This window comes from Hemicordylus capensis, chromosome 14, assembly GCF_027244095.1.
Source record: "Hemicordylus capensis ecotype Gifberg chromosome 14, rHemCap1.1.pri, whole genome shotgun sequence".
Taxonomy (NCBI): domain Eukaryota; kingdom Metazoa; phylum Chordata; class Lepidosauria; order Squamata; family Cordylidae; genus Hemicordylus; species Hemicordylus capensis.
In genome coordinates, this window is record NC_069670.1 from 18,649,541 (window position 1) to 18,676,579 (window position 27,039).

General features: G+C 47.5%; 2 protein-coding genes across 2 annotated transcripts; both read left to right on the forward strand.

Annotated features, from left to right (window-relative positions):
* The first annotated feature begins 9,434 nt into the window (after positions 1 to 9,434).
* LOC128337163 (SLAM family member 9-like) lies at positions 9,435 to 15,420 on the forward strand. The gene is made up of 4 exons (XM_053277861.1): positions 9,435 to 9,517; positions 11,071 to 11,412; positions 11,913 to 12,200; positions 14,272 to 15,420. Exons 1-4 carry the CDS (start codon positions 9,457 to 9,459, stop codon positions 14,403 to 14,405), a joined length of 825 nt encoding a protein of 274 aa, XP_053133836.1. The 5' UTR covers positions 9,435 to 9,456; the 3' UTR covers positions 14,406 to 15,420.
* Positions 15,421 to 20,237: 4,817 nt separating this feature from the next.
* On the forward strand, positions 20,238 to 26,084 carry LOC128337165 (CD48 antigen-like). The gene is made up of 4 exons (XM_053277866.1): positions 20,238 to 20,531; positions 21,756 to 22,088; positions 23,884 to 24,186; positions 24,807 to 26,084. The coding sequence occupies exons 1-4, from the start codon at positions 20,477 to 20,479 to the stop codon at positions 24,911 to 24,913; spliced, it is 798 nt and encodes a 265-aa protein (XP_053133841.1). The 5' UTR covers positions 20,238 to 20,476; the 3' UTR covers positions 24,914 to 26,084.
* Positions 26,085 to 27,039: the final 955 nt, after the last annotated feature.

A 27,039-nucleotide genomic window follows, 5' to 3' on the forward strand; every position in this document is an offset into this window, starting at 1 on the left:
TCCCTCCGGAAGCCAGTAGGCTCAGGCGGTGCTCCAAAGTTCGGAGCGCCGTCTGGGCCTAATAGCTGCTGGAGAGAGTGGAGCAGGCTGGGCCACATGCATGGCCTGGCCTGCATTAGAAGACGGCATCAGAAGATATCAGGAGATGGAGGCCTGCCCCTCTCTGGAGGACCCAGGTGGCACTCCAACTTCAGAATGCCGCCTGGGCCTGCCAGCTGCCAGAGGGATGTGGGTAGAATTGCCACGCCCCGCCCCCCGGAATTCCAGGTTTCAACCAGATTGCTTAGCCCACCCAGATTCACCCCCATTTCGTTGTTTTTTTTTAAAGCTAAGCTCTAGGCCTTGTAGAACTGGAGTTACGGAGCAAAACGTGCAGTTACTCTTCTGCTCAACCGCTGGACTTGGATTAAGAGAGGAAGAGCACAGGAGGCTCGCTGGGAGGGGTTCCCACTGCTCTATTGGGCAGCTGAGAGACTACCTTGCATTTGGATCAGTCAGTTACAGGGGAGTAACAGCAGGAGAGGGGGCATGCCCTCAACTCCTGCCTGTAGGTTTCCAGTGGCATCTGGTGGGCCACTGTGTGAAACAGGATGCTGGACTAGATGGTCCTCCTTGGGCCTGATCAAGCAGGACTGCTATTATCTTCTTATGATGTAAATCACTGCCTGCCTACCAGGCCATGTATTGTGATGTTTAAGGACTTTCTTGGCTTTACATGTAATGCATGCCTACTTAGAAGAAAGCACCATTGGTTTCAATCATATATTCTCTCAAGTGTGTACAGAACTGCAGCCTTCATTAAAAAGCTGTGCATTTATTTGTTGTTCTATTGCTGCTGTTAATATGTCAAAGAAAATGGTCAGGCAAAGATATCTCCCCCAATTATTATTGGTAAATATCGAGAGCAAATACAGGTCGACCGGAAAGCGCAGCTGCTAATTTGCATATGCAAATTATTTGCAATCCAATTTACATAGTATGCAAATTAGGCACCCAGATTTGGAGATCCAGAACGTGGCACCATAGATGTGGGAGCACCTCGGGTCCTGGGAGAGTCACCGGCCAGGACCAGACAGGCCAGGTCTGTCACCACCACCGTGCGGAAGAGGAGCCAACATAGTGTTGGAGTAACAGCTTGTTAGAGAACTCCTGAGGCTCCCCTTCTTAAATTTATGGATACTGCATCTTTTCCTTTTATACATTTTTATGGCTCGTGGTCTGCTTAGTCGATTAGTGTGCCCAGTTTGCCTAGTTCTATTTTAAGTTTCCTGGAATGCTTCTGCAGCCCTATTTTGATTGATTGCTCCGTTCCTCCCTTTTTCCGCTGGTGATAAATAACACGGCGGCTGTGGGAGAACTGTTTGAAGAAGAGACGGCTAACAAAAAGCGCCGGTGAGTAACCATTCCACCGAGTCCAAAGAAAGACAAATCCAATTGGCATTCCCACCACTGAGAAAGCATCGAAACAATGCAGAATAATTACAGTATCTACGATTCAAACCAAGAGGTTAATTATTAATGTCCCAGTAGAAAGCTGCTTTGCAGCCTTGAAGGCATGAGTACCACTAACAGACCCTGTTTTATCAGATTTGAGGAAGCACAATGCTGAGAAAATTGCTGAATTCCAGCAGGATGACCTGGGCCCCACCTAGTTCTGGAAGATCAGACCCACTCCAGGTGGTTCTCCGAGTTAATGGGAAAACTTCAGATGGTTGGAGTCTCTTCTGAATCTCAAATTGCGGTAGGGTTTGATCAGTTGTGGAGACGGACCAGTGGCGGCCCGTGTCCGGCCACCACCGCGGCCCTGCTTGCCCCACCCCCTATGTCTGATGTCAGACTGGAGGAGGTGTGGTCTTGCTCCAAAATGGGGCCACGCAGCCCCATTTGGGAGTTAGATGCAGGCCAGCGCTGCGTTTGCCTTAAAGGCAGGGAGAACCTCTCCTGCCTGCGCTGCGAATGCAGCACTGCCCATCTAACTCCTGAATGGGGCCGCACAACCCCACTCAGGAGCTAAACCAGCCCCCCCCTACGTCTGACGCGGGTGTGTGCATGTCGTGGCCGTGATGTGCGGCAGGGCAGTGGCCCAGGTTCTTTAAACCTGGTCGCCCAATAGTCGCTACGCCCCTGGGTTTGATCAAGCTGCCAATAGAATTCTGGAACCACATCTTCTAGATATCGAATCTCAAGAAGAGAGAAGCAAACTCCTTAACTCTGTTAAGAATTGGTGGGTCACCTCAATTTTAGCTCCAGCAAGCTATCTTTATAATTTGACATGTCCAACCCATCGCAGAACCTTCACCATCGCCCGTTATAATGTTTTTTCGTCCGCTTGGTTGGAAGGGAGATACAAAAAGATACCCTATCACCTGCACAAGTGTTCCTGTGGATCAGACGAAGTTGATAATTTGCTTCATATTTGACTTCATTGTAAATTTTACAGCACTCCACGTAGCAAATTTAGAGAAACTTCAGGGAAGACCAATGGATTTTTATGTAACTTATCTTCTTGCAGATAAGACTGTATTTGTTACTTATTGTGTTGCTAGGTTTTTGTGCCCTTGCATACAAGATTTGTCAAGCAATGGAGACGCCATCACCACCACCACCACCACCACCAATCAGTTAGGTAAGGATGTCCCTGACTGGGTAAACCTCCTCTACCTAAGACACACTGTATCAACTGCATTGAATGTCAGCTTTGTATTATAATGCTGAAATCTGGTTAAGTACCGTAATAAAGATATTGACCACCACTGTGCCACACAGACCAGTCAAATGTGGAGTTTCTGAAAGTCAATGATTTAAAGTATCTGTTTTTGGTTTTCACACAGTAAGCAGCTAGCTGCTACAAGCAGCTGTCACTGCAGCTAAACCAAAATGGTGGTACCCGAAGGTACCGCCACCCACTCTGTGTAAACATTACAGCTCAGAGGCCAGGGAGTTATTCACACCTGGCTTCATGCTGCAGGGTAAATGTTGAGCGAAGCCACTTCGGGTCACACTCGCGGCATTGAGGGAAGCAGCCCCTCCCCTCTGTGCTCGAGTTTTGCTTTGGTGCAGGTTCACATCACATGACTCCGTGTTTTCCTTCTAGCCAAAGGTGGGGGGGGGGGAAGAGAGATTTCTAAAGCCTCTCTTTGCATTCCTAAAAGAGTGTATCCCTCTTATCCTGCTAATGATTCTACGTCAGTGCCTCTCCCTATTTGCTCCGGCGTTTTCAGAAAAACTCGCTTAAAACCAGCATTTTAAAAACCCGGAAATACCTCAAGATGAGCTAGAATTTGCAAGACAAAGCCTTGCTACCCACTCTGCCCTCAGTGATGAGCCTCTGCTACCCTCCCCTCTAAAAAGCACACACCTGTGCCCGTATCCTCCAGCTCAGCCTTTCCCAGCCCAGCAGGCATATGCTTCCACTGTCCAGCCTGTGTTTCCACCACCATCATTTTGCCTGAGGTCCAGCCTGAGAACCCAGTCATCATCTTCGCTGGTGTTCTAGATGTCCACATGGCCAGCAGTTACCACCAGGCTGAAGCCTGGCAGGACAAAGAGTGGCCACTCCTACTACCAGGCAATAGATTCACTTCCCCACATCACATCCCCAAAGAAAGAGAAACTCGACTACACCTTCCGGGTGCTTTCAGTAAGGTTGCCAGCCCTCCAGGGTGCTTTCCAGCTTAGCCGCTCAACAGTGGAAAAATGCTTCCATTCAGGCAAAGCACATTCAAAACGTAAATAGCAAAGCGCCCAGCAGGGGGAGCAGTCTCACGAAAATAACACACACACACACCCAAACAGCAACCTTTTAACGCCTGAATAAATACCAACATGTTTATCTCTTTACCAATAAACATATAGGTAAAGAGATAAACATATTGGAGAGGAGAGCTGGTCTTGTGGTAGCAAGCATGATTTGTCCCCTTAGCTAAGCAGGGTCTGCCCTGGTTGCATTTGAATGGGAGACTAGAAGGGTGAGCACTGGAAGAGATTCCCTTAGTCGATGGAGCCGCTCTAGGAAGAGCAGAAGGTTCCAAGTCCCCTCCCTGGCAACATCTCCAAGATAGGGCTGAGAGAGAGATTCCTGCCTGCAACCTTGCAGAAGCCACTGCCAGTCTGTGAAGAGAATACTGAGCTAGAGAGACCAACGGCCGGACTCAGTATATGGCAGCTTCCTATGTCCCTATGTCCCTAAAGCAAAAGTTGATCCTTTCCAAGAAATACATAGTTCATGTCACAACCAATTACAGTTCTCTCTCCTTAGCACTTCCCAGATTAGACCCTACAGTGGGATCATGGCATACCTGCTAGGTGTGCTTCTGTACTTCCTGTGTTGGGACACCACAGTCCCTATGCTGTCAGCAGGGTGCCGTTCACATTGTTTCGGATTTAATCACTGTGATTTAGTGCTATGACGCTGTAATTGCGTCGCAAAAAGGTTGCTGTATTTTCCCATTTTAGGGTTTTTTTTAAATTCTGGGGATTGTTGTGAATACGATCCTGCCAAGCCGAAGCATTTTACTGCAGTTGTAGGGTCTACTCTGGAACACGCCCTTGAGTCCCTTTCTCTCAGCTTCTTCCTTGACAGCTAACTTTCAACTGACTCTCCAGGAGTGGATGAAATACTTTATTACGATCACTGATCTGTTATATATACAAATGGAAGATACTGCATTCAGATAAGAAGTAAATCATATAGAATACACCACCATATAAGCTTATGTAACAACATCTAAAAAGAAGGACTAGAGCTTAGCTGTTGACAGATCTTAACAGCAGCTGCACAAAATCTGGCAACCTTGTAGGTGGCGGAAGGTTTCTTATCTGCCAGGAGGAGTATGGCGTAAAATTTAGCAGTCCGGCCGGGAAAGCGTGATAGCGAGGGAGAAATAAGACTGCACTGGCTATCATCATAAAAAGGACAAAACAGCAGCACATGGTGGGCAGATTTGACCTCACCTGAGCCACAGGGGCATAACTGACTCTCCAGGAGGTTTTTCACACATGGCTTTATGCCTCGGGGTATCTGAGAAGTGAATCTATTTCGCAGCTGCTTCAAGGCAGTTTAATTTGCGGAATTAGATGGACAGTTCACATAGCCATCGGCTACCCCCTTCACTCCATGCGATCTTTCTCCTTTGTGTGTTCTCACTGATTGCTCTGGATTTTTTCTCCATTTCTTGCATGACAAGTTCCAAGCAGCCGGATCAAACAACAGAGCACTTAACCCAAACCTGCTGAATCTGACCAAATCTTTGCCTTTGTGAGTGACTGCCTTCATCACCTTATTCTCCCCCCCCCAACCAATTAAGAGACAGAGGAATTCAAAGGGCTCAGATTAGGAAGGGAAGGCAGGCAGGCAGATGAGCGGGAGGGCGGGCGTCAGGTTCAGAGCCTAGAGGCACTTTGCTCCAAAGGCATCGGGGGACCCCCCCAAAGAGCGAGCAGGGAAAGGGGTCACACCGCAGCGGGGCTGGCCCTGCTCCCCACAGCAGACCAGAGATGCAGGCAGGCAACTTGCTGAACCTCTGAGGCAGAGGGAGGCTGTGAGGAGTATCAGCAGATACTCCAATCACATCAGAGACAGAGGAGGAGGTGGGAGAGCTTGACAGCTGCTTTCGGAAGAACAGAGTTTCACCCAATCTGCCACAACCCCTCCCCTCTCCCAGCGCTTGCAATTGCAAATCATTCAGAGCAGACCATAACCCCGAATTACTGCCAATGGCCAATCTACACAACAAAAGAGAAGTCCCACGGCATTCAAGAAAGCTCAGGTTTTATTTTTTGTTTTTTAAAAGCTGCAGCAAATAGAGGATTTTTTTTAAACCCTGGACATAATTCGGGCCAAGCTAGAATGCGCATTACTTTTTAACAGTAATTCGGGGGAAAGCAGAGTCAGTTGTGTCCTGGTCCCTGAGAGCTTGCAGGGACTTCGGGGTTAATCCAGCTGATATGTGGACTCACAGCCTCCATTCAGGAGGGGGATGTGGGCTAAACGCCATGTGTGTAAAGCTCCCAGGAAAGAGGAGTTCTATAGAGCTGTGCTGGAGCCCTGCCAGGCGGCGATTTTCCTTTGGAAGGGCAGGTGTGTGTTCACAGACCGTCCAGATTTACGTCAAAGACAAAGTTCACAGACAAACTATCAGGAAGCACTTTACATGTGATTTGGGATTTTCATTGCATGTTAGAGTGTGGCCCGATTTATCCGGGGGTAAAAAACCCCACATTTTTCGTAGGGTTTTTTGGGGGGCAACTTCGAACTCACAGTAAAGCCTCGCAGAAAACCTGCGGTAAAGCCTGCTGTCTGGCAAAGCTTCCGGAGCATTCCCAGATGGCGGCTTTACTTTGTTTCAGCCCTGGAAGGGTGGGGGTGCATTCACATATTGGCCAGATTTACCCCGAAGTCTATGCACTATATCAGGGAGCACACCAGACACGATTCAGGTTTCCCCCTGTGTTTTGGAGCTTAGGCCATTTTATGTCCATGGTAAAAAAAATCCACTTTTTACATCAGTGTTTTGGGCCAATTCAAAATATCTGATGGGCCGTACTGATAAACCACCTTTTCTTAAAGCCTCCCTTAATGTTTGCTCAGTGATCTTACGGAACAACGATGACGGCTAGAAGAAGGAGCATTTTGGTAACTGATCTCGTTGGGCTTCCACAAATCTTACCGCCTGAACACACCTGAGACAGCCAGCAGATGCGGGCTGGGAAAGCCTATGATAGTCTGTGTGTGCATAAGGACTAAACGTTTATTGGATAGATATGGGAGGCTTTCAGCACTTCCTCCACAAGCACAGTCCACATATCTCCCTCTGCTGCTGCTCCTCCACCTCCCGCGGTGTCCAGCGTTCTCCCCATCCCGTTCCCAATTCTTCCTCTCCCCTGCAGTGAATCACTGTATGCAGGTACAGTGAGACAGGCAGAGCTGAGGGGTTTCAATGCGTGGATGAGATGTTGGTACTGGGAGGAGGAGGGGTTTAGATCTGTTAGGCACTGGGATACATTTTGGGGCAAGCAAAGCCTGTACAAAAGGGATGGGCTGCCCTTGAACCAAGAAGGAACCAGAGCGGGCTCCCACCAAGCAGAGCATGATTATCTGGGGAAGCAAGGTTTGCGAAGCCTTGCCCGCCCCACCCCCCATCTACCCACCCGGTAGGTCGTGTGAATGGCCCCTCTGGGTTTCCAAAATCTGCAGAAGGGTATATATCTTTGAAGGTTTTGATTTCAACTTATTCTGTGTTTAATCACCAGGTGGCAGCCTTTAGCTTCCGCATGGTGTCAAAAGTGCCATCCAGGTTTTGTAGAGATTTCATTGAGGGGAAAATGCAAGCTGTTTTTTGGGGCTTTGATTGACCGCCCCTGCCCCGCCTCTCCAAGCAGAAATTGGAGAACTATGAAAATGTGCATGCTGGAAATCTGAAGGGATTCTAAACAAAACTCCATTATGTATTGGAGCACAATCAGGATGAATATGTGCAATATTTTTCACTTCCAAGTTAGGGGCTGTGTTTAACAGTAATCCTTCCCATTCTATATTTCAATGTATGTCTATTAGATTTTTATAACTTAAAATAAGCAAGTTCTTATTTATTCGACTTTTTCTTTCCGATATATAATTGCACCCTCCCTTTCAAATTCTGAAGAAAGCTCAAGGTGGCTAAATCAAAAGCAATAATTCCAATACAATGCAATTTTTTTTAAAAGGAAGCAACTCAGAGAGCAGAATAAAATCAAACTCTTGAGTCAAAAATGACGACGAGAGCAAAACCAGAAACACACAGAACAAAAGGTTTCTTGAGGAGCTTATCAGGTGAGTCTGCAGCTGCAGCAGCAGCAGAGGCACTCTAACCCCCGGACATTGGGGCCCCAGCCTGTAGCCTCCAAGGCCTGGGGGACCTCCAAAGGCCATGGGTCCTGCTGCAGCCACAAGCCCCCTGCCACAAGCCTCCCTCCCCGATATGCCAGCCGCCCATGTGCGTGGCCAGGGTAGGGGAGGGGGGGGCAGTGTTCCCTGTAAGAGGGATTCCCAGATGAGGCTGACTACAACTCCCACAATCCCCAGCTGCAATGGCCTTTGGCTGGGGAATATGGGAGCTGTAGTCAACAACATCTGGGAATCCCTCTTACAGGGAACACTGGTGAGGGAGTGAGGCGAGCAGTCTTCCCTCTCGCCCGCAGTGGCAGCGGCGGGCATAGCAGGAACGGCCATTGAGCCTGCCTGTCTGAGCTTGTGGGCACTGTATTCGAACTGCACATGTGCACCGGAGCGCCTCCCAGTTTTAAGAGGCCGCTGAGCTGGGTGGTCAGGCTCAGTGGCCGTTCCCGCTCCACCTGGGGGGGGGGAGGCCTGCTTGCTTCACCCCCCACCCCCTGGCCACACACATGGGCGACCGGCATATTAGGGAAGAGGGCTTGCGGAGGCGGGGGGGAGGGCTCGTGGGGGGCCTCACGGCAGGGGCTGTCCGGGCGCCCGTTTTATCTGGGTGCGCCATTGAGCAGCAGTCTAAATAACCAAGAGTTTGGAGGCACCCAAATCCACCATACAGCCAACAAAATTAAAAATTAAAAAGGAAAATTAAATGAAAATTGCAATTCAATCACTGAAAATTGAATGGTATCACAAAACAATTAAACAGCAAGGAGGTTAAATGCCTGCGCACACGAACACCACAGTGGCATGGCGTGGCACAGCACAAGACTACTGAAGATGGCGAGGAGGGCACGGAGGTTGCTGTACTGCTCCCCCCACCCAGCCACCAGGGATTTCAATTTTGCGAACAACCTTACTGACTTCAAGCCTAGATTCGAACAATTGTGTGAACCAGGCCTAAATGTTGGGGACGAATGATAGAAACTGGCTATCCATTCATCCCCTGCTTGTGAATTGGCAAGGAAAATGTTTGGCTGCCCCCTGTTGGAAGCAGAATGCTAGACTAGATGACAGCTGTTTGGTCTGAATCAGTTCTTATGTTCAGCAAGAGCTGTTTACTTCATGATTCGCAGTGGAACATGTGAACTAACCCCACTGAAAAGCTGCACATTTCGTGTGAGGAAGGTTCCCCCATGTTGCATCATCTCCTGTTGGAAACAGCCTGTTAATCTGGTAGCAGAACTTTTTGTTTTTTGGATCCAGGGGGAAGAGGCAGACCCCAGAGTCCCTGGTACCTGGCTGATGGCTCCACAGAAATGTGCTTTCCTTCCATCATATCTGGTTCGCACAGTTGATTCGCCACGAAGGAAACAGAAGTGGAGGGGTGCAGGTTGGAGGGGGCGACTGTTGGATTCTATAATGAAATGCTCTGCACTAGAGGGGAAGTGAGATGTGAAGTGGCAAGTTGAGGGCCTGGAGAGGAAATGGTCGCGGTTGTGAGGGGGAGGACAAGAGACACACAACTGTAGCTTGTGCTGAGCCACAGAGCTCAAGGGAGGTGGCAGAAAAGGAGCTGGCCAGCTGGAATGAGGATGGGGGTACATAACACCTGCCTAACATTTCTGCTCTTGGCTGTCCGATCCCTAGGTGAGTGCATAGAAAAGCGCGGGAGAAGTTGGCTGTGAAGACTAGTGCCAACGTGGGTCTAGAAAGGTATAGGACTTTCTGTAGATTCAGAGTCCCCTCTTGTGGTCTGCGGAGCGATGCACCCCAGTGTAAACCGGAGGAACATCTGTCCAGATGTTAAAGAACAAGTGAAACTGGCAAAGCTGGCTCCAGAAGCTTGGGAGTGCTTCTGCACCCAGGCCTCACTCTGGTTTCTCAGGCCGAGGCGATGGCCAGGGGCGCTTTCTATCAACTTCGGTTGATACGACAGCTGCGTCCATTCCTTGAAGATAATGATCTCAGAACTGTGGTGCACTCTTTGGTCACCTCTAGGCTTGACTACTGCAATGCACTCTATGTGGGGCTGCCTTTGTATGTGGTTCAGAAACTTCAGTTGGTCCAAAATGAGGGAGCTAAATTGGTCTCCAGGGTGTCTTGGAGAGAGAGAGACCATATTATGCCTGTTTTAAAGCAATTGCATTGGCTGCCAATAAGTTTCCGGGCAAAATACAAAGTGCTGGTAAAATTATGTTTAAAGCCCTACACGGCTTAGGACTGGGTTACCTGGGAGAATGCCCACCACACACTAAAGGTCACCAAGAGAGGTCATAAGAACATAGGAAGCTGCCATATACTGAGTCAAACCATTGGTCTATCTAGCTCAGTATAGTCTACACACAGACTGGCAGCGGCTTCTCCAAGGTTGCAGGCAGGAATCTCTCTCAGCCCTCTCTTGGAGATGTTGCCAGGGAGGGAACTTGGAACCTTCTGCTCTTCCCAGAGCGGCTCCATCCCCTGAGGGGAAGATCTTCCAGTGCTCACACTTCTAGTCTCCCTTTCATGCCGCCACCTCGTCTGGTGGTGACTGGGGAGCAGGCCTTCTCGGTAGTTGCTCCTGGGCTGTGGAATGCGCTTCTTATAGATGTTTGTGGTTTAACATCTTTACCAGCCTTCAAAAGAGCCCTTAGACACATTTTTAAAGCCGGGCTTTTAGTAATCTTTGAATGTTTTAAATTATTCTTGTTTTATTTTGTCTTTATTGTGTTTGTTTTTGTGAACTGCCTAGAGCCTTTGGAGTCAAGTGGGGTGTGTGTGTGTGTATGTGTGTGTGTGTACACACACACACACACGCACGACATAGCCAGTGGGTGCCTCCGGAGGGTGCCTCTCACATGGCAGCCCTCTAGACACCATGCAAATGGCTTCTGAAATTCAAAGGAGTGTCGGCCAGAGCAGCTTGCAAAGCGGCTGGAAGACTCCTGCTCTTCAGAGCTGGGCAGACATTCCAAGGGTCCCAGTCAGATCTTGTGATTTGTTCCTCAGGCGCCCAGATTTTCAGGCATTTCTCTTTGGATCATAGAGCTAGGAAGCCAAAGTAGAGCTTCTCTTTTCATGAAATGTCGAAGTAAGCCCAGGAAGCAGGTAGGATTTGGGAATGAGGGACCTGCAGGGACTGATAGCCCCTTCTGCTGAATGGGGACACCCACTTTCCCTTTCATTTCACTCTTTTCTCTCTGTGTATATTTTTAACACAGGCAATGAAAACTTCAACGCACAGAGTCCTCCCCATCAGGTGAATGGGATCCTGGGAGGATCAGCCTTGCTTCGTGTCGCTTTATCCCCGACTGAACCAGTGGCCGAAATCAAATGGAAGTTTCGAGCCGAAACCGGCCTGACGCTTCTGATTGCCGAATTTGTGGGAGGCAGACTGGAGCGTCCCAATCCGAGGGACAGGTTTGGGCAGCGGCTAGAGATGGCCGATGAAGCCGCGCTGAGGATCAGGGCCCTGGAGGCGGGAGACAGCGGCGTCTTGACTGCTCGTGTGCGGCTGGCGACAGCACTAGTTCATGAGCACTCCTTCCAGCTCTCTGTCTATGGTATGGTACATTTTTGCCTCCTTAGTCATGAGGGTGAATGGAGTCTTCCAATCTCCAGGAGGTTTTACAGACAGGGCAACCCAACCTCCCTGTGGGCTATCAGGGACCAGGACAGACAGGGTTGTTTTTCTCCAAAGGGAGGCTGCAAATTCTGGCTTAGCCCAAGTTATGTCCAGGGTTTAAAAAAGCCTCTATTTCCAGCGGCTTTTGGGGAAAAAACAAAAAACTCCGGGGCTTCTGCCCGCCCCGAAGGTGTTGATGGAGGTGCCAATGGCTATGCAGCGAATGGTCCATCTAACCCCTCGAATTAAAATGCCTTGAATCTGCTGAGATGCAGATTCGCTCTTCAGATACCCCGAGGCATAGAGCCCCGCGTGGGAAACCTCCAGGAAGAACGTCCTTCAGTATGGGCAATCCACAACGGAGCATGGAATAAGCTCACTGCCATTACCCCTGCTGTCCTCCGAAAAGCACAAAAATGTTCCATTTGCCTTCAACAGAGCCAGTGCCAACCCCACAGATACTCCCACAGCTGGTAGTCAACACTCCGGACGGATGCAATGCCACCCTGCAGTGCCAGGTGCCTGGAACGGGGCAATTTAATGTCTTCTGGAAGAGAGGGGACTCATTCGAAGGCTTGGACTGGCACCAGCTCTCCAACAATGGCACAGCCCTCCATCTGTCATGGCGGCCCAACTCCTCAGCTCTCTACTTCACCTGCCTGGTCAGCAATCCTGTGGATCAGAAGAACATCGCCTTTGATTTGCTCAGCATCTGCCAGAGTAAAGGTGAGTCCCATACGGAATCCAAGTGTTACTCTCTTTGTGATGCGGCTAGGGATATGTCCGAATTATCACCATCATCCTCATCAACATTAATCATAAATAAAGCTGCCCGAGTTGAATTTAATCCTCTGTTACGTTAGTATCTCTGCATCGGTCAGGCTGCCACCAAAACCGAGAAGTGTTTGAGGTTGCTTTGGAGTTGTTTCCAATAAAGGAGAGAATAAGAAACCTCCTGTTCCCAAAGGTTTATTTTGCCAGGTCTTTGTAGGGTGTCTTTGCATTGCAAAGTGATTTTAGATACATTTTAAAAAAGAAGTGAAGGCAAGAAAGGCACAGATGGGTGTCTTTTGGTGGATGTGCAAGTGTAAGCTTAAAGATCAGTTCTAAAATAGGTAGTGGAACATTTGTACAGTGGCAAAAACGTTAATGGGATAAAGAAAAGGCAGTAATTGGCATGCATACAAAGACTGGAAAAAATCAACCTTTTCAAGGGCTCACAATCCTACAGATCAAGGGACACAGGAAACTGCCATATACCGAGTTAGGCCATTGGTCCATCATCATCATCATCATCATCATCTACTACGGATATTTATATACCGCTCTTCAACCAAAGTTCTCACAGCGGTTTACACAGAAAAATAAATAATACATAAATAAGATGGTTCCCTGTCCCCAAAGGACTCACATTCTAAAATGAAACATAAGGCAACAGCCACTGGAGAGATGCTGTGCTGGGGTTGGATAGGGTCAGTTGCTCTCCCCTGCTAAATATAAGAGAATCACTACTTTAAAAGGTGTCTCTTTGCTCAGTTAGCAGGGGTTTTCTACACAGACTGGCCGTGGCTTCTCCAAGGTTGCAGGCAGGAGTCTCTCTCTATCTTTAGACCTTTCAATTAATTCACAAGGGTTGGGGGCAAACCCTGCTACCATAATGAACACCCGCAGATGTGCAAATTCATTGAAGATGCGTGAAAAGGGCAGTTGGGCCATTATGTACACCGCCTATATACATACAGACATATATATCAGGCGGTATAGAGAAATGAGAAATAAATAAATAAATATAATAATAATAGTATGAGACTTCCGACTACAAACAGATAAACATCTGCTACACAATAGACCAGATATAACTGTAGTCAAGAAGACAGAAAAACAAGTCTAAATAATTGACAAAGCAATACCAGGTGACAGCCAAATAGAAGAAAAACAAATAGAAAAAATAACAAAATATAAAGATCTTCAAATTGAAACTGAAGTTGTGGCAGAAGAAAGCCAAAATAATCCCAGTAGTAATTGGCGCCCTAGGTGCAATTCCAAAACACCTTGAAGAACACCTCAATACCATAGGGGTCACGGTCATCAGTCAATTACAAAAAGCAACTTTACTGGGAACAGCTTACATTTTGCGGTGATATTTATAACAACAATAACAACAATATTGACAATACAATTCAGGCATCCTAGTTCCTTGGGCGGGACTCGATGTCTGGATAAAACAAACCAGTCAATAACATCAGTCTGACTGTGTAAATAAAGAATAATAATAATAATTATTATACCACTATGACTAAAATGAATATTTATATATCAGTTTTCAGTATATGTTCTCAAAACGGTTTACATAGAAGGATAAAGAAGATGATTCCCTGTTTGCAAAGGGCACACACACACTGCACAATTCAGACTGGAACCAAGAACTGGGTTCATCGTGCAGCCCCATGAAATGCAAACATCAACCTTTGCCCAATTCTGATTATTTAGAATTATATATAATTCTAAATAATCAGAATTGGGCAAAGGTTGATGTTTGCATTTCATGGGGCTATATATATATATATATATATATATATATATATATATATATGTGTGTGTGTGTGTGTGTGTGTGTGTGTGTGTGTGTGTGTGTGTGTGAGCTGGGAATTGTGAGCTGGAAATATATATGTGAGCTGGGAATCACATATATATATGTGAGCTGGGAATATATATATATGTGAGCTGGGAGGGGAGCGGAAAGGCATGGTAGGAAGCTAAGAATGTGTGCGATTTGTGCCTTTCTTGTTCTCTACAGGAACAACCTTCTGTCTGTCTTGGGTGGGAATTGTCATTCTGGTGGGGCTCGTGGGGCAGATCACCACCGTCGCCTCGTTCAGTATAGTGGACAGAAGGGACCAGAGAAAGAATTCAGTTGTGCTGGATGTCTGAAAGAGCTCTCTCTCCTGCTGGATTTGATTGTGGGAAGGTGACCACCTCTGAAAAGGAGGGACTCTCTTCTCGTCATGATGTTGATGCCCAGTGTCTGGACAGAAATGGGAAGGAAGAAGATGATTCCTCAGAAGGAGGATTCCAACAAGCGTCTTGGACTCTTGTTTTAGAACTGCTTCCCTCATAAACACAAAATAATCTTAGGTAGATTTAAATGGAATTTTATTCAGAACAACTCCATTTTTCCTCCTCCTCCTTTCCCTCCCTCTTCTTTATGACTCCACCCCCCAAACACTCTCTTCAGGATCCCCACTGGGACAAACGTCCAAACAACAAAACACAAAAGATTACTAGATCTATGAAGCCCCATCTTCCCTCAATGGCCAAAGCTGTGATGCTGGGTGGTGCCTTCTCTATATGACCTCCATTCTCTCTATGGTGCCTTCTCTATATGGCCAGTCAACCTCAATCAGATGGGCCAGTCAACCTCGATAGCCCACACCTTTTGGCCAGTGGCTACAAACATCATAATCCTGAGACTGTTTCCTGCTCACCAACCAATTACCAACAGCAGCAGGCTGTTGATTGTATTTATTTGCTTGGTTGATTGTATTTTATCGTTGGTGCTATTGAGGTGTTTTAATGATGATATAATTTAATTTTTTAGTCTTAATATTTTGTATTGTAGGCCACTTTGAGAGTGTGTTTACATTAAAAAGCACCTGGGACTTATTCCTAAATACCAATGAAACCTGGCTTCATCATTTTGTTTTTTAGACGCCAGGTAAAGAGCTTTTTGTTCACTCATGCCTTTTAAATTTTGATTTTTAAATTTGATTTTTAACTAATTTTAAAAGCGTTTTTAAATTGTGTTGTACTGTATTTTGTATTTTATATTTTCTCCTCCCTCGCTTTGTGTCTGTTATGATTTAATGTGTCCTTATTTCATGTTTTAATGCTGTGTTGTGAGCCGCCAAGAGAACAATTTGTTCTCTGGGCAGCTAACAAATAAAGTTGCTGTTTGTTGTTGTTTATTAAACACAAACATGATGCACCTTATTTTCCTTTTAATGCACACACCCCTAAGTCAGTACAGGGATGCTGGTGGAATGCCGTGGGTTGAGATCTTCCAGGCTAGAGATAATTAGGAAAGGGGTCAAAAACAAAACTGCTACAGTTATAATACCTTTATACAAAGTTATGCTGTGATCATATCTGGAATATTGTGTACAGTTCTCATTGCTGCATCCCCCAAAGGAGCTTGTAGAGCTGGAAAAGGTGCAGGAGAGGACAACCAAAAGTTACCAGGGCATTAGAGCAACCGCCTTGCAAGGAAAGGCTCCCGCGTTGGGGCTGCTTAGTTCAGAGGAAAGGTGACTGAGGGGAGACAGCATCTCAAGTCTGTTTATTAGGCTATAGCAATGTGGCATGATATAAAATAAGGAGAAACATCAGGGGTTGGTGAAATCATGCATGGTGTGGGTGGAAAGAGAGAGGTGCTTCTCTCCCTCCTTCTAGAACCAGGGCTCATCACATGAAACTGATTGCAAGGACAAACCTTGAGGATAAACCAAAAGAAAGGACATTACCAGTGTCGGGCTATCCTGCTGGCTTCGGATGGGCCCGAGTACTCACCCAGTCGGGGAGCCCAAGGAGACAGAGGCAATACAGCCCCTGGGTACAGGCAAAGTCAGCTGGGACATACCCCAGTTGCCAGGGAGGGCCAGGATACCCAGGAACCCACAGATGGTGGATGGGCCAGGATGGCCCAACAGGTTGCCTCCTGGTGGCAAACAGAAGGCAGGGCCGCAACAACTGGCAAGACAGGCAACAGCTGAAGGCGGGAGGAAGCCGGCAGCTGCATTGGAGAGGACGGAGTCAGGAGAGGGTGGTGGACTGCCCTGATTGCAGGGCTTTATTTAAGACTTGGAAGGCCAGGGATGAGGAGGTCTAGAGCAGGGATTCTCAACGCTGGGTCCCCATATGTTATTGGACTTCAACTCCCCAAATCCCCAGCCAAAGGCCACTGGGACCCAACTTGGACTTGGGAGTTGAAGTCCAATAACATCCGGGGACCCAACGTTGAGAATCCCTGGTCTAGAGAGATGGGAGTGATTTGGACGTAGTCTCCTGGTGAGGGGCAGTCTGACCCCTCTCCCTGACAGCTGGTAGAGGGAAAGGGTGGCAATTAACCCCCTTTCCCAGCACTTCTGAGGCCAATTCCACAGCCAATGGACAGGATCAGAGGAAGGGAGGCAGTTGGAGACGGTGATCCCAGGCCAGTGCGTGGTACAAGCACACAGGGGCATAATAATTAACCCGTCAAATTCTCTGCAACAGGATGTTGGTGGTGGCTGCCAGCTGAGATGGTTTTAGAAGAGGCTGCTCAGACAAATGCATGGAGGACAGGTCTATCGAGGGCTACTAGGGCTATAGGCTACAGAGGCACCCCTGGACAGCCCCTGCCCCCCATTCCTCTTTAGTCTGTCCCAGGCAGTGTGGCCACCTGGCTGAGCATGATGGTGCTTAATTTGCAAGGGGTCGGGGCTCCAAAGGGGTCCGAAATTACCTAGGTGCACCTCTGATAGGCTACCTCCAGGTCCAGAGGCAAGATGCCTCTGAACACCAGTTGCAGGGGACTGGTAAGAGAGGGGGCATGCCTTCATCTCGTCCGGAGGACCACTGAGGGACACCAGATGCTAGGCTAGAGGGACTTTGGCCCTGATCCAGCAGGGCTCTTATGTTCACATAAGTTTGAGATGCATTTTGGTTGCCTTTTGGAAGTTTTCTTCTTGAGGAAGAGTCAGTAGGCTCAAAATAAGTTGGGCCAATAAGCCAGCCTCTGCACACCCATTAAGGTTTCCTCTTCTCTTCCCTCTCATTTTTCCTCCCCCCTCCCCTACAAAGAACTGGGTGGCAAAGTCCCTCCTGGTCAAAGATTTTTTGAAGAAAAGTCAACAGCCCTGAAAAATAACCGCCCAGCAGAGACATCTTAGCAGCCACCCATCAAACAACCACCCGCCCCCCGCCCCCATGTAACATATGAGAACAGACCAAGATGAGAGTTCAGATAAATTTCAGAAAGCAAACGCTTCTCAGACGGTGGCTGGGCTGTCACTTTCACACCTTTGTCGGCGATGCTTGAGGTACAGGGAGATATTTATACCACAGCGGAAGGAGCAGGCAATAGATTGTCTCTTTAGGCCTGCAATGCTGTGCACATTTGTCTGGGTGTCAACCCTATAGGAAAAAGTCAGACTTATTTTCAAGCAAGCATGCATATGTTTGTTCCCATCCTGTCTTTTGTCCATGATGGAACTCAAGACCCAAATGGTCTCCCATCCAGGCACTGGCCAGGCCGGGACCTGCTTAGCTTCAGCAAGGTGGCTGGATCATACACCCTCAGACCACAGCCCTGAGCAAGTTACCCCACAAAGGTCAGTCTGGATGTGGTCAGTGGGACCAGGCCTCAGCCATTTCTGGACCAAGGGGCCATCTTTTGAAAAAGAGACAGACCAGCAAGACCCAGGCGGCTGGGTCTGGGACCAGCCAGATTATGGCTCAGGTCTGTTTCCTGGGATCGAAACCAAACCCTACCCACATCAGGGTGCAAGTTACATAGACGTGTGTCAGCTGTCAGTCATGGGGGGCGCATCGCTGAGCATTTAAAACTCCATAATGCTGTTTAAAATGCCACGTCATGACCCAGCGAGCAGCACAAGATAGATCCGATAGAGCTGCCAGTGGCGGGCAGGCTTTAAAAATGATCATTGCCCTGAACTACAGACCTGGAGAGGAGTGTTCCCTCTAACAGGGGCTCCCAGATATAGTGGACTACAACTCCCATAATCCCACCAAAGCCATGGCAGGTGGCGATTCTGGGAGTTGTAGTCAACAATGCCTGGGAATCCCTGCGAGAGGCAACACTTCTGTACAGTAACCAAGAGATCAAGCTTAGCAGATCCCTGGCATGCCAGCCAGTTCTGTAGCCCACGCTAGGGCCAATCAAGTCACCATAACACCAGCCTCCCTCCGGGCTAGTGGACGTATGTAATCGTGCAACATCAAAGAGAGTCTGCCGTACATTTTCTGTGTCTGTTGGAAGACATTGGGGGTGCCAATGGACCCCCACGAACCCGCTCCCATGCACACCTATGACTGATTGTGAAAACCTTATTTTCTATATGAGTAGTTGCTGTTACCAGGGACTTCTACACACAACAGGCTTGCCTTGAGAACCCGGGGTTGTCCTCCAAACCCGACACAAATCGTGGATTTTTTATTTTTTTACCCCGGATATAAAAACGGGACTAAACGCTAATGCACAGTGGAAAACCCGAATTGTGTGTGAAGTACTCCCCGATAAATCGGAGAGACTTCGGGGTAAATCTGGCCGATATGTGAACCATTCCGGTATGTGAACCATCTCCTCCATTCCGGAGGAGATGCGGGTTAAAGGGCTTCAGAAGCCCCGTTTGGGAAATCTTCCAGGGGGAAGGCAGTCCAGGGGACGAGTTCTCCTTCTGGCCAGGCTATCAGCGCTCAGGCTAAAACCCTTCTGTGCTTCTCCATCTTACATTCAAGAGCCGTGAATGCTTTCAGGCTAGACCCAGCCACCCACGCTCTGGCTGCGTCCGCTGGCAAAGACTCCTAGAAGAGTCCGTCAGCTGCACTGATGGGCATTTTCATTTCCGGGAACTATTCTTAATATATCCGCATGTCATGAGTCGAGTAGGCGAGCCCTTTCTCTCAAGTAGTGAGAAGGGGCAAGAGGGCTAGCGGGGAGGGAGGGAGCTTTAACAAGCTCACCTCCCCGCAGACGATCTGGTTCTTCCCTTTGGGTTGACAATTTGCCCACCCAGACGATTACCAGCTGCTGCCGGGAGCTCCAAGGGTCGTGGTGCCAGACACATTGCCCCGCATTGCCCCACCACCTGGAGCTCCCACAATGCACTGCATGAGTGCACAGTTCATTATGGGGATCCATCCTCCTCTCCCCAAAGCCCTGCAGTCAGCCAGCCCTGATCAAAGAAATGGGGTTAGGAGAGTGCTCGCTCTCCTCCTAACCTCGTTTTGGAGGGGGGCTCCATAGGCAGGTTTGCCGCCTTAGCCTGGTTTTGCCTGCGCATGTGAATAGCTTCTGTGTGATGAAACTCCCCCTTCGCTTAGCAGGGTCCATCCTGGTTTGCATTTGAATGGGAGACTACATGCACTGTAAGATATTCTCCTTAGGCGATGGGGCTGCTCTGGGAAGAGCATCTGCCTGCTTGCATGCAAAAGATTCCAATTTCCCTCCCTGGCATCTCCAAGAGAGGGAGACAAGGGAGACTCCTGCCTGCAGCCTTGGAGAAGCCGCTGCCAGTCTGGGTAGACAATACTGAGCTAGATGGACCAAGGGTCAGACTCCGTATGTGGCAGCTTCCTATGTTCCTAAATGAAAACAAATCTCTGCTTTTGAAAGGGGGAAGAGAAGAAAACGGCAACCTATCAAGCCACAAAATTAAGCATCTGTGCTGCTGACGGACCTTCCGGGAACGTTACACTCAGATTTGGGATTCTAAACGCTGATAGGTTAGTGTATTGCCTTTTCACCATGTCCTCTTGTGCACTTGCTGATTGCATGTGGGGAACCTGATAGTTCCTCTTTCACAGCTTCATTGCAACAGCAAAACAGGACTGATTTTGCTATTTTGGTTCTGAGTACCCCAGTTGGTTCTCTTGCAGTGGATTGTATGTGCCCCCACCTCATGTTTTGTGTGTGCGTTTTGCCGTTTTGGAGCTTTTGTGTTTTTCAGTTCAGGTTTTGGCTAGGGGGGGCAGGGGGGAGTGGGGCTGGCTCAAGTGTTGTTCACAATATCCTATGCCGGAAGGGAAGTGAGGCCTGGCAATTAGTAAGAAGAGGGCCTGGAGAGGAAGCGGTCGTGGTTGGGAAGGCTGCAGACCACGCAGGAGCGGCTAAAGCCACTCTCCGAAGAGTCTGCAAGGAGAAACAGATGACGCCGCTGAAGCACCACAGTCTCAGCTTGGAGGGAGGGAGGTGAGGGTGAAGGAGCAGTCCTGCCGTGAAGAGGATGGAGTCCCACAGCACTGGGCTGATGCTTCTGCTCTTGGCATTCCAACTCCCAGGTGAGCGGGAGGAGAAGGGAAGGCGGGCATCTGCCATACAGCCTGGCACCAAAGGGGACCCAGAGTGGATCAGGCGTCTCCACATCTCTGGAATGCAGACTGTATTACAGGTGCGTAGCTAGGGGAGAGGAGGCCCATGTCCACCTCTCTCCCCGTGGCCCCCTCAGTGAGAGAGATCATGAAGAACAAAGGGAGAGGTGGCGCTTGGGGGGCCCTCAGGAGCTGGGGGCCCAGGTTCCTTGAACCCATCTGCTCAATTACGGCTACACCCTTGGTGTAAGCTTGGAGTGGTGGGTCTCAGTGGAAGCCAGCTGACTCTATATGCAGGTGGCTTCCAGATTTAAGCCTTTCTAAAACACAGAAATGCAAAGCTAGCTCCGTGTTCCTCAGACAGCAGTGCCGGTCCTGCAACTCCACAGGAAACCGCTCCAGGGGAGCTATGTGTCCGAGGGGCTTCTGCTGTTCAGAGAGAGAAAAGACTCAAAAGCCCTAGAAGGGCCCTGACACGCATCACACGGTCCTTTGGATTCTAGGCTAACACTCTGGATGCAGGAACGTTGATTTCTGTGGAGCCCAAGGGCACGGCTGGTCTGTGGCTGTCACTCTTGCACAATGCTGGAAGGGTTATTTGTACCCTCTCTTGAGGAGCTGGGTGTTGATTAAGCAGTGTTGATTAAACTTGATTAAGAGCACAGAGGGCTCTTAAATAGCTTGGAAGAAAATCAGACAAGATAGTTGTGCTCAGGGGTCAAAAGACAAGGTACAAAGCAAGACAGAATCAAAGCTTTAAGAGTTTTTTTTAGCAAAAGGTATAGGACAAATTGCTCTTCTGATATAGGAAGAAAGATACAAATATGATGAATGTGATGAATATTTACATACCACTTTTCAGCCAAAGTTCCCAAAGCAGTTTACACAGATATATAAAAACAAACAAACAAAATGGCTCCCTGTCTCCAAAAGGCTCACAATATAAAAGAGAAACATAAGAGAGACACTTGCAACAGCTACGGGAGGGATGCTGTGCTGGGGATGGACAGGGCCAGTTGCTCCCCCCTGCTAAATACAATAGAATCACCAATTTAAAGGGTTGCCTCTTTGATCAGCTAGCAAGGGGTGGAGGTTAAGTTCTAGCTAGTGCAATCTGCCTGGTGAATAAGAAGCATCAACAGCTGTCTCTTTGCTTGAACCATTTCCTTCTCCTTCTCTCTTTCTGAATTCAAGAAAGTAATCCAGTCAAGTATCCTCTGCGTCAAGTGAACGGGATCCTGGGAGGATCGGTTCTGTTGCCTGTAATTATATCCCCAACAAAAACTGTGACTAAAATCCAATGGATCAATCAAAGCAAGTCTGAAAAGACACTTATTGTTGAGTTTGAAAAGGGAACTCTGGTGCACCCTTTCCCCCCTGACGTGTTTGCACGGACCTTTGAAATGGCCAACGAGACCACGCTGAGGATCAAAGACCTGGAGATGAGGCACAGTGGAGTATATATGGCACATGTGAAGCTGGATACTGAAGAGGTTGAAGACCACACCTTCAGGCTCACGGTCTACGGTATAGTAGTATTTCTCCATCCTTGTTAGTCCCTCAGCCAGGTCCACTAATTTTGGCCAGCAGTACCACCTTGGGACATGAAAACTCATAATGATTTTTGGCAACATCGTCTACCCCTCTGCAGCTGGAAAATAGCAACAGCAGCATTGTTGCACTGACAGCTTTCTGTGTGGTTTCCATCCCTTCTTTATCCATATCCAACCCCCCCCCCCAAAAAAAAACTCAGGGTAAAATTGCACTCATTTTTGCACAGAGCAAGAGGGTTAGGGTAACAATGAACACATTGGTGTAATGCCTCCATTGGCTGCGGGGGAGGGAGGAGGGAGGGGGAACAAAAGTGGAGGGGATTTCAAAATGTTTTCCAAGGGCCTGAGGAGGGGAGGCAGAGAGAGCCCTTAGAGTACTCTTGCAGAGGATCCATCAGGAAAGGAGGAAGGAAGGAACCAAGGAAGATTTGATTTTATGGTTTTCTTTGCTCAGCACTGAGAATAATACACTGTGCTATTGTGGCTATATTATTAACTGTCTGGTTTTGCTGGATCTCAGATTGACAAAGGCAGAACTTTGGTGCCTGCCTGCTTTGCCTTCCTTGAGTTGTGGTTTGGTCTGCTTGTGAGATGGTGTTGTGGCAAGAAATGGACAGTGGCAGCTCAGCTGTGTGTGTGTAAAATATTTTCTTGGTGATTGCTGTGAGATGAGCCCCATGTCGAGCCTTGAGACTAACTTCTGCTTCACTCACTGCTCTGGTCTGCTCTGCAATCTGCAAAGTGTACTCAGTCAAAATGTGGCTGAAGACTTTGCTCTGGCTAAGCTTATGGCTACGCTTGCTGCAAAGGGTGCTGCTGTGGCAGCTGTTGCAATGCTGAAGTAAGGAGTCCTCATTGTGTGTGAGAGAACAACTTGTGCCAATGATGTTACTACAGCACAGAGCAACTTGTGCCAATGATGTGGCTGGCAGTGGATTCTGGGTCAGATTCTTTTGTGGCCATTTGTGGACAGTGTTTGAAAAGATGTGGTGTTCTGAATATTTTATCTGATTCCTTTAAGATTGCTTTAACTGTTCTGCAGTGTTTTGCAAGGCAGGGATGCAAAACTTGTCATTTGTACTCTGTGAATATAGTTTGTTTTGACTATAGGGAACAGCATGATGAGTGCTACCGACCACTCAACCCACAAAAGAAATAGGCAAGTGGGCAATTATTATTAATTTTTGTAACCCTTCCCCCAAAACCCATAGGATAGCATAGGAAGCACCCATGATGCCCTGCCACCCTAGCCCGCTTGGGTGTCTCTAGAACCTACCCATGGGGAACAATGGGGTGATTAGAATTCCCCATTGTTTCCTATGGACAAATCACTCGAATTGATTTATTTATTTTACTTTTTTTTATTTTACATTTTATATCCCGCTCTTCCTCCAAGGAGCCCAGAGCGGTGTACTACACACTTAGGTTTCTCCTCACAACAACCCTGTGAAGTAGGTTAGGCTGAGAGAGAAGTGACTGGCCCAGAGTCACCCAGCTGGTTTCATGGCTGAATGGGCATTTGAACCCGGGTCTCCCCGGTCCTAGTCCAGCACTCTAACCACTACCCCACGCTGGCTCTCTTATTGGATTTGTTGAACAGCCGCCTTGGCCACTGTTTTGATGAATCGATCCGAGGGTTTTGCAATTCAATTTGAGCTCAAATTGAGCCACAAAATCTAACTTGTGCACCTCTCTAATCAGAAGAAAGTTACTTTGACAGTTTGGGAGGCAGGGAGCATAAGTTTCATTCTTATATTTGTGTTCAACAGAGCCAGTTCCAGAACCAAAGATACTTCACCAGCTACTCTCCACAGCTTCAGATGGATGCCATGTGACCCTGCAGTGTCAGGCATTTGGAAAGGGGGAATTTAATGTCACCTGGAAAAGAGGGAATAATCTACTCAGAGCCTGGGAAGAAGGCATGGACTGGTATTTGCTATCTGGCAATGACACAGGTATCCACTTGTTCTGGCAACCCAGTTCTTCAGACTCCAATCTCACCTGCCTGGTCAGTAATCCCGCGGATAAAAAGAACGCCTCATTCAACTTGCTCAGCATCTGTCCGTATGTGGGTGAGTCCAGTCAGAACAACTCCAATTATTAACAGTTGCAAAAGAGATGGAAACTGGGTTACTGAGCTCTAACTGTCTGCTGATCATTAGATGAGGATTTAGTTTTGAACACAACAGCTGGTTCAAGATCTACAACCTCAAAAGCCTTCTAGTGGTTATTGGTATATACGGGATACACTTTGGATGCCTTCTGTCCAGGATTGATGAAGTGTGGTGAAATGTGGACTCCATAGTGCTACACGCGCCTTTCAGTTTTAACGTTCCTGTATTGTTCCTTTGTTTACTGTGGCACATTTAATGAATGTATTGATACATTCACGTATTCCTATTACCTTTTACATTTTGCATTAAATGTTTTGTAAGTAGCTCATAGAACTTACTGTGTTTGGGTGTCATAATGTTCCTTAAGTGCTACCCCTGGGGTGGTGGTATTATTGTTGTTGTTGTTGTTACTATTACTATTACATAAACTGAACCAGGTGATCAGGAGGCTAGGGAAAATAGCCAGCAATTCTAAGTGTGTGTGTGTGCATGTGTGTGTACGTGCACGCATTTCTCCTATCTCTCAGCCAGGCCCAGTCTGCCTAAAGACCCCTTCCTTCCCTTCTTGTTCCCTACAGAAGCCAACACCATCTTCTTTTGGATAAGAATTTTCATCCTGGTGGGGCTCATAGTACAAATTGGCACCGTTGCCTTCCTGGGCATCCTGGAAAGAAGAGGACCCTGAAGCCTGCTTGGATTGTGTCTAGAAGAGATAAGTCCTGGTTTGGGCTCAGCTGCAAGAAGGAGAGCAGCACCTCCACTCAGGGACTCACTTTCCCACAATGTCTAGAGAAGTTGACGGGACCAGCCGTGGGTCAAAGCCAGCTGCTCCCTTGTCTCGTGCACCGACTCCAAAGGAAACCTAAAGCAACACCATGTGGTACTTGGACCTTCCCATATTCTGAATTTATTCCATCCTTTCTCCACTTTCCTAGAGTTTGTTTTTATTAGATTTTGAGAAGTTACCATTGCAAACTAGCCATTAGAACCTATGGGATGATAAATTTAAAAAATCACACCCACAAATACTTACACCAAGCCACATAATGCTCTGTAATATTAATATGGAGGAAATGAGGAATGGAAATAAGAGAGAACGTTACTTGATATTCCATATGCATTCTTCAGTTTCTCATCGAAAAAGTTAATGGTGCCAAAGGTGTATTTGGTCAAAATGCAGATTCCAAAACTTAGCATCACATTCTAACTTGGCAAAGAGGCACCTTCCAGCGTGGTGATTCTCTTTATTTAGCAGGGAGAGAGCAACTGGTTCTATCCAGCCCCAACACAGCATCCCTCCAATAGCTGTTCCTGGTGTTTGTCTTGTGTTTCTTTTTAGACTGTAAGCCCTCTGGGCACAGGGAGCCATCTTATTCTGTGTAAACCGCCCTGAGCCATTTTTGGAAGGGCAGTATAGAAATCAAATGAATGAATGAATGAATTGTATTAATTCTTTTATAATGGGTGAGCTTGTATTACTCCCCTCTGCACTTGTATGCAGACAATAACTATAACAACAGAGCAAGAGATCCGGATTGGTTCCCAGCAGCTGATCTACACTGCCAATTGCCTTGTCTCTTTAGGACCCTTTTCTCCCACGTAGACCTCCCTGTCCTTGGGAGATCTAGGATTCCCCCATGTTCCTTCATTGACCTTGGATCACTTGGGACTCTGTGGTGACAATCATGCTCCCTGAATCCATGGCTTTTGAAGATCCATTAAAAAAACACTCTCAATCCAGAAAACTTTGCCTGAACAGAGTTTTGTTGTAGTTTTATGAACAGTGCTATCTAAGCTGTATGTTGCTGCTGCTAACGTTAATTTGTTTTAATAATTATTATATACTTTAACAATTGGCCTTGAGTGATTTCAGTTTTTTTGGTTTTTATTAGACTTGTATAGGCATTTAGAAAGTTACAAAACACAATACAGTTTTGGCTCATCCTAGAAATCATATCTATTTATACATTTCCACCCTGATCTTCCTCCAAGGAACCCAGATTAGTGTACCTGTGAGGTGAGTTAGGCTGAAAGATAAGCGACTGAGCCCAGGTCACCCAGGGGGTATCATGGCTGAACCGAGATTTTATCAGGTCTCCCTGGTCCTTGTCCAGCACTTTAACTACTACACCACACTGGCTCTCATTAACCAGAATATCTCCCCCTCCATTGTTCCTTAACTAGAATTTTCACCACCCCTCCTTAAAATCCCCCCCCATACCCCAATTCATGGCAAAGACACTTGACAGTTAGATTTAAGTATGTAAGTAAATAAAGGGAGAGGGGAAAGGGAAGACAGAATGAAACAGAGAAAAACCATGAAAGAACAGAGGGCAACAAGGGGGGAAACTGAGTTTTATAATATCTAATATAATTCTTCATCTAGAATACAGTCTCACAGATTTTAAAAAAACTAGAGTGGAACTTAGGAAGCTGCCTTATGCAGAGTCTGGCCCTTGGTCCATCCAGCTTAGCATTGTCTACACTGACTGGCAGCAGCTCTCCAAGGTTTTAGATAGGAGTCTTTTCTAGCCCTGTCTGGAGATGCTGCCAGGGAGTGAACTTTGGACCTTCCTCATGCCAAGCAGATGCTCTACGCCTCAGCAAAGGCCCCAGCTCAACTTAGCCACAAAACAAGTAAATGCTTTGCAGACTCTTTTTAACACATTATGCCAGTGGAATGCCATAGATGTGGACATGACATCAACACAATGTTTCTGACACAATTCACCCACTTGCTGGAACAGTGGAAAAGTAGATTCAGGCCATGAGATCCCTCCTGATCATAGGAGACAATACTCATTAGCCATG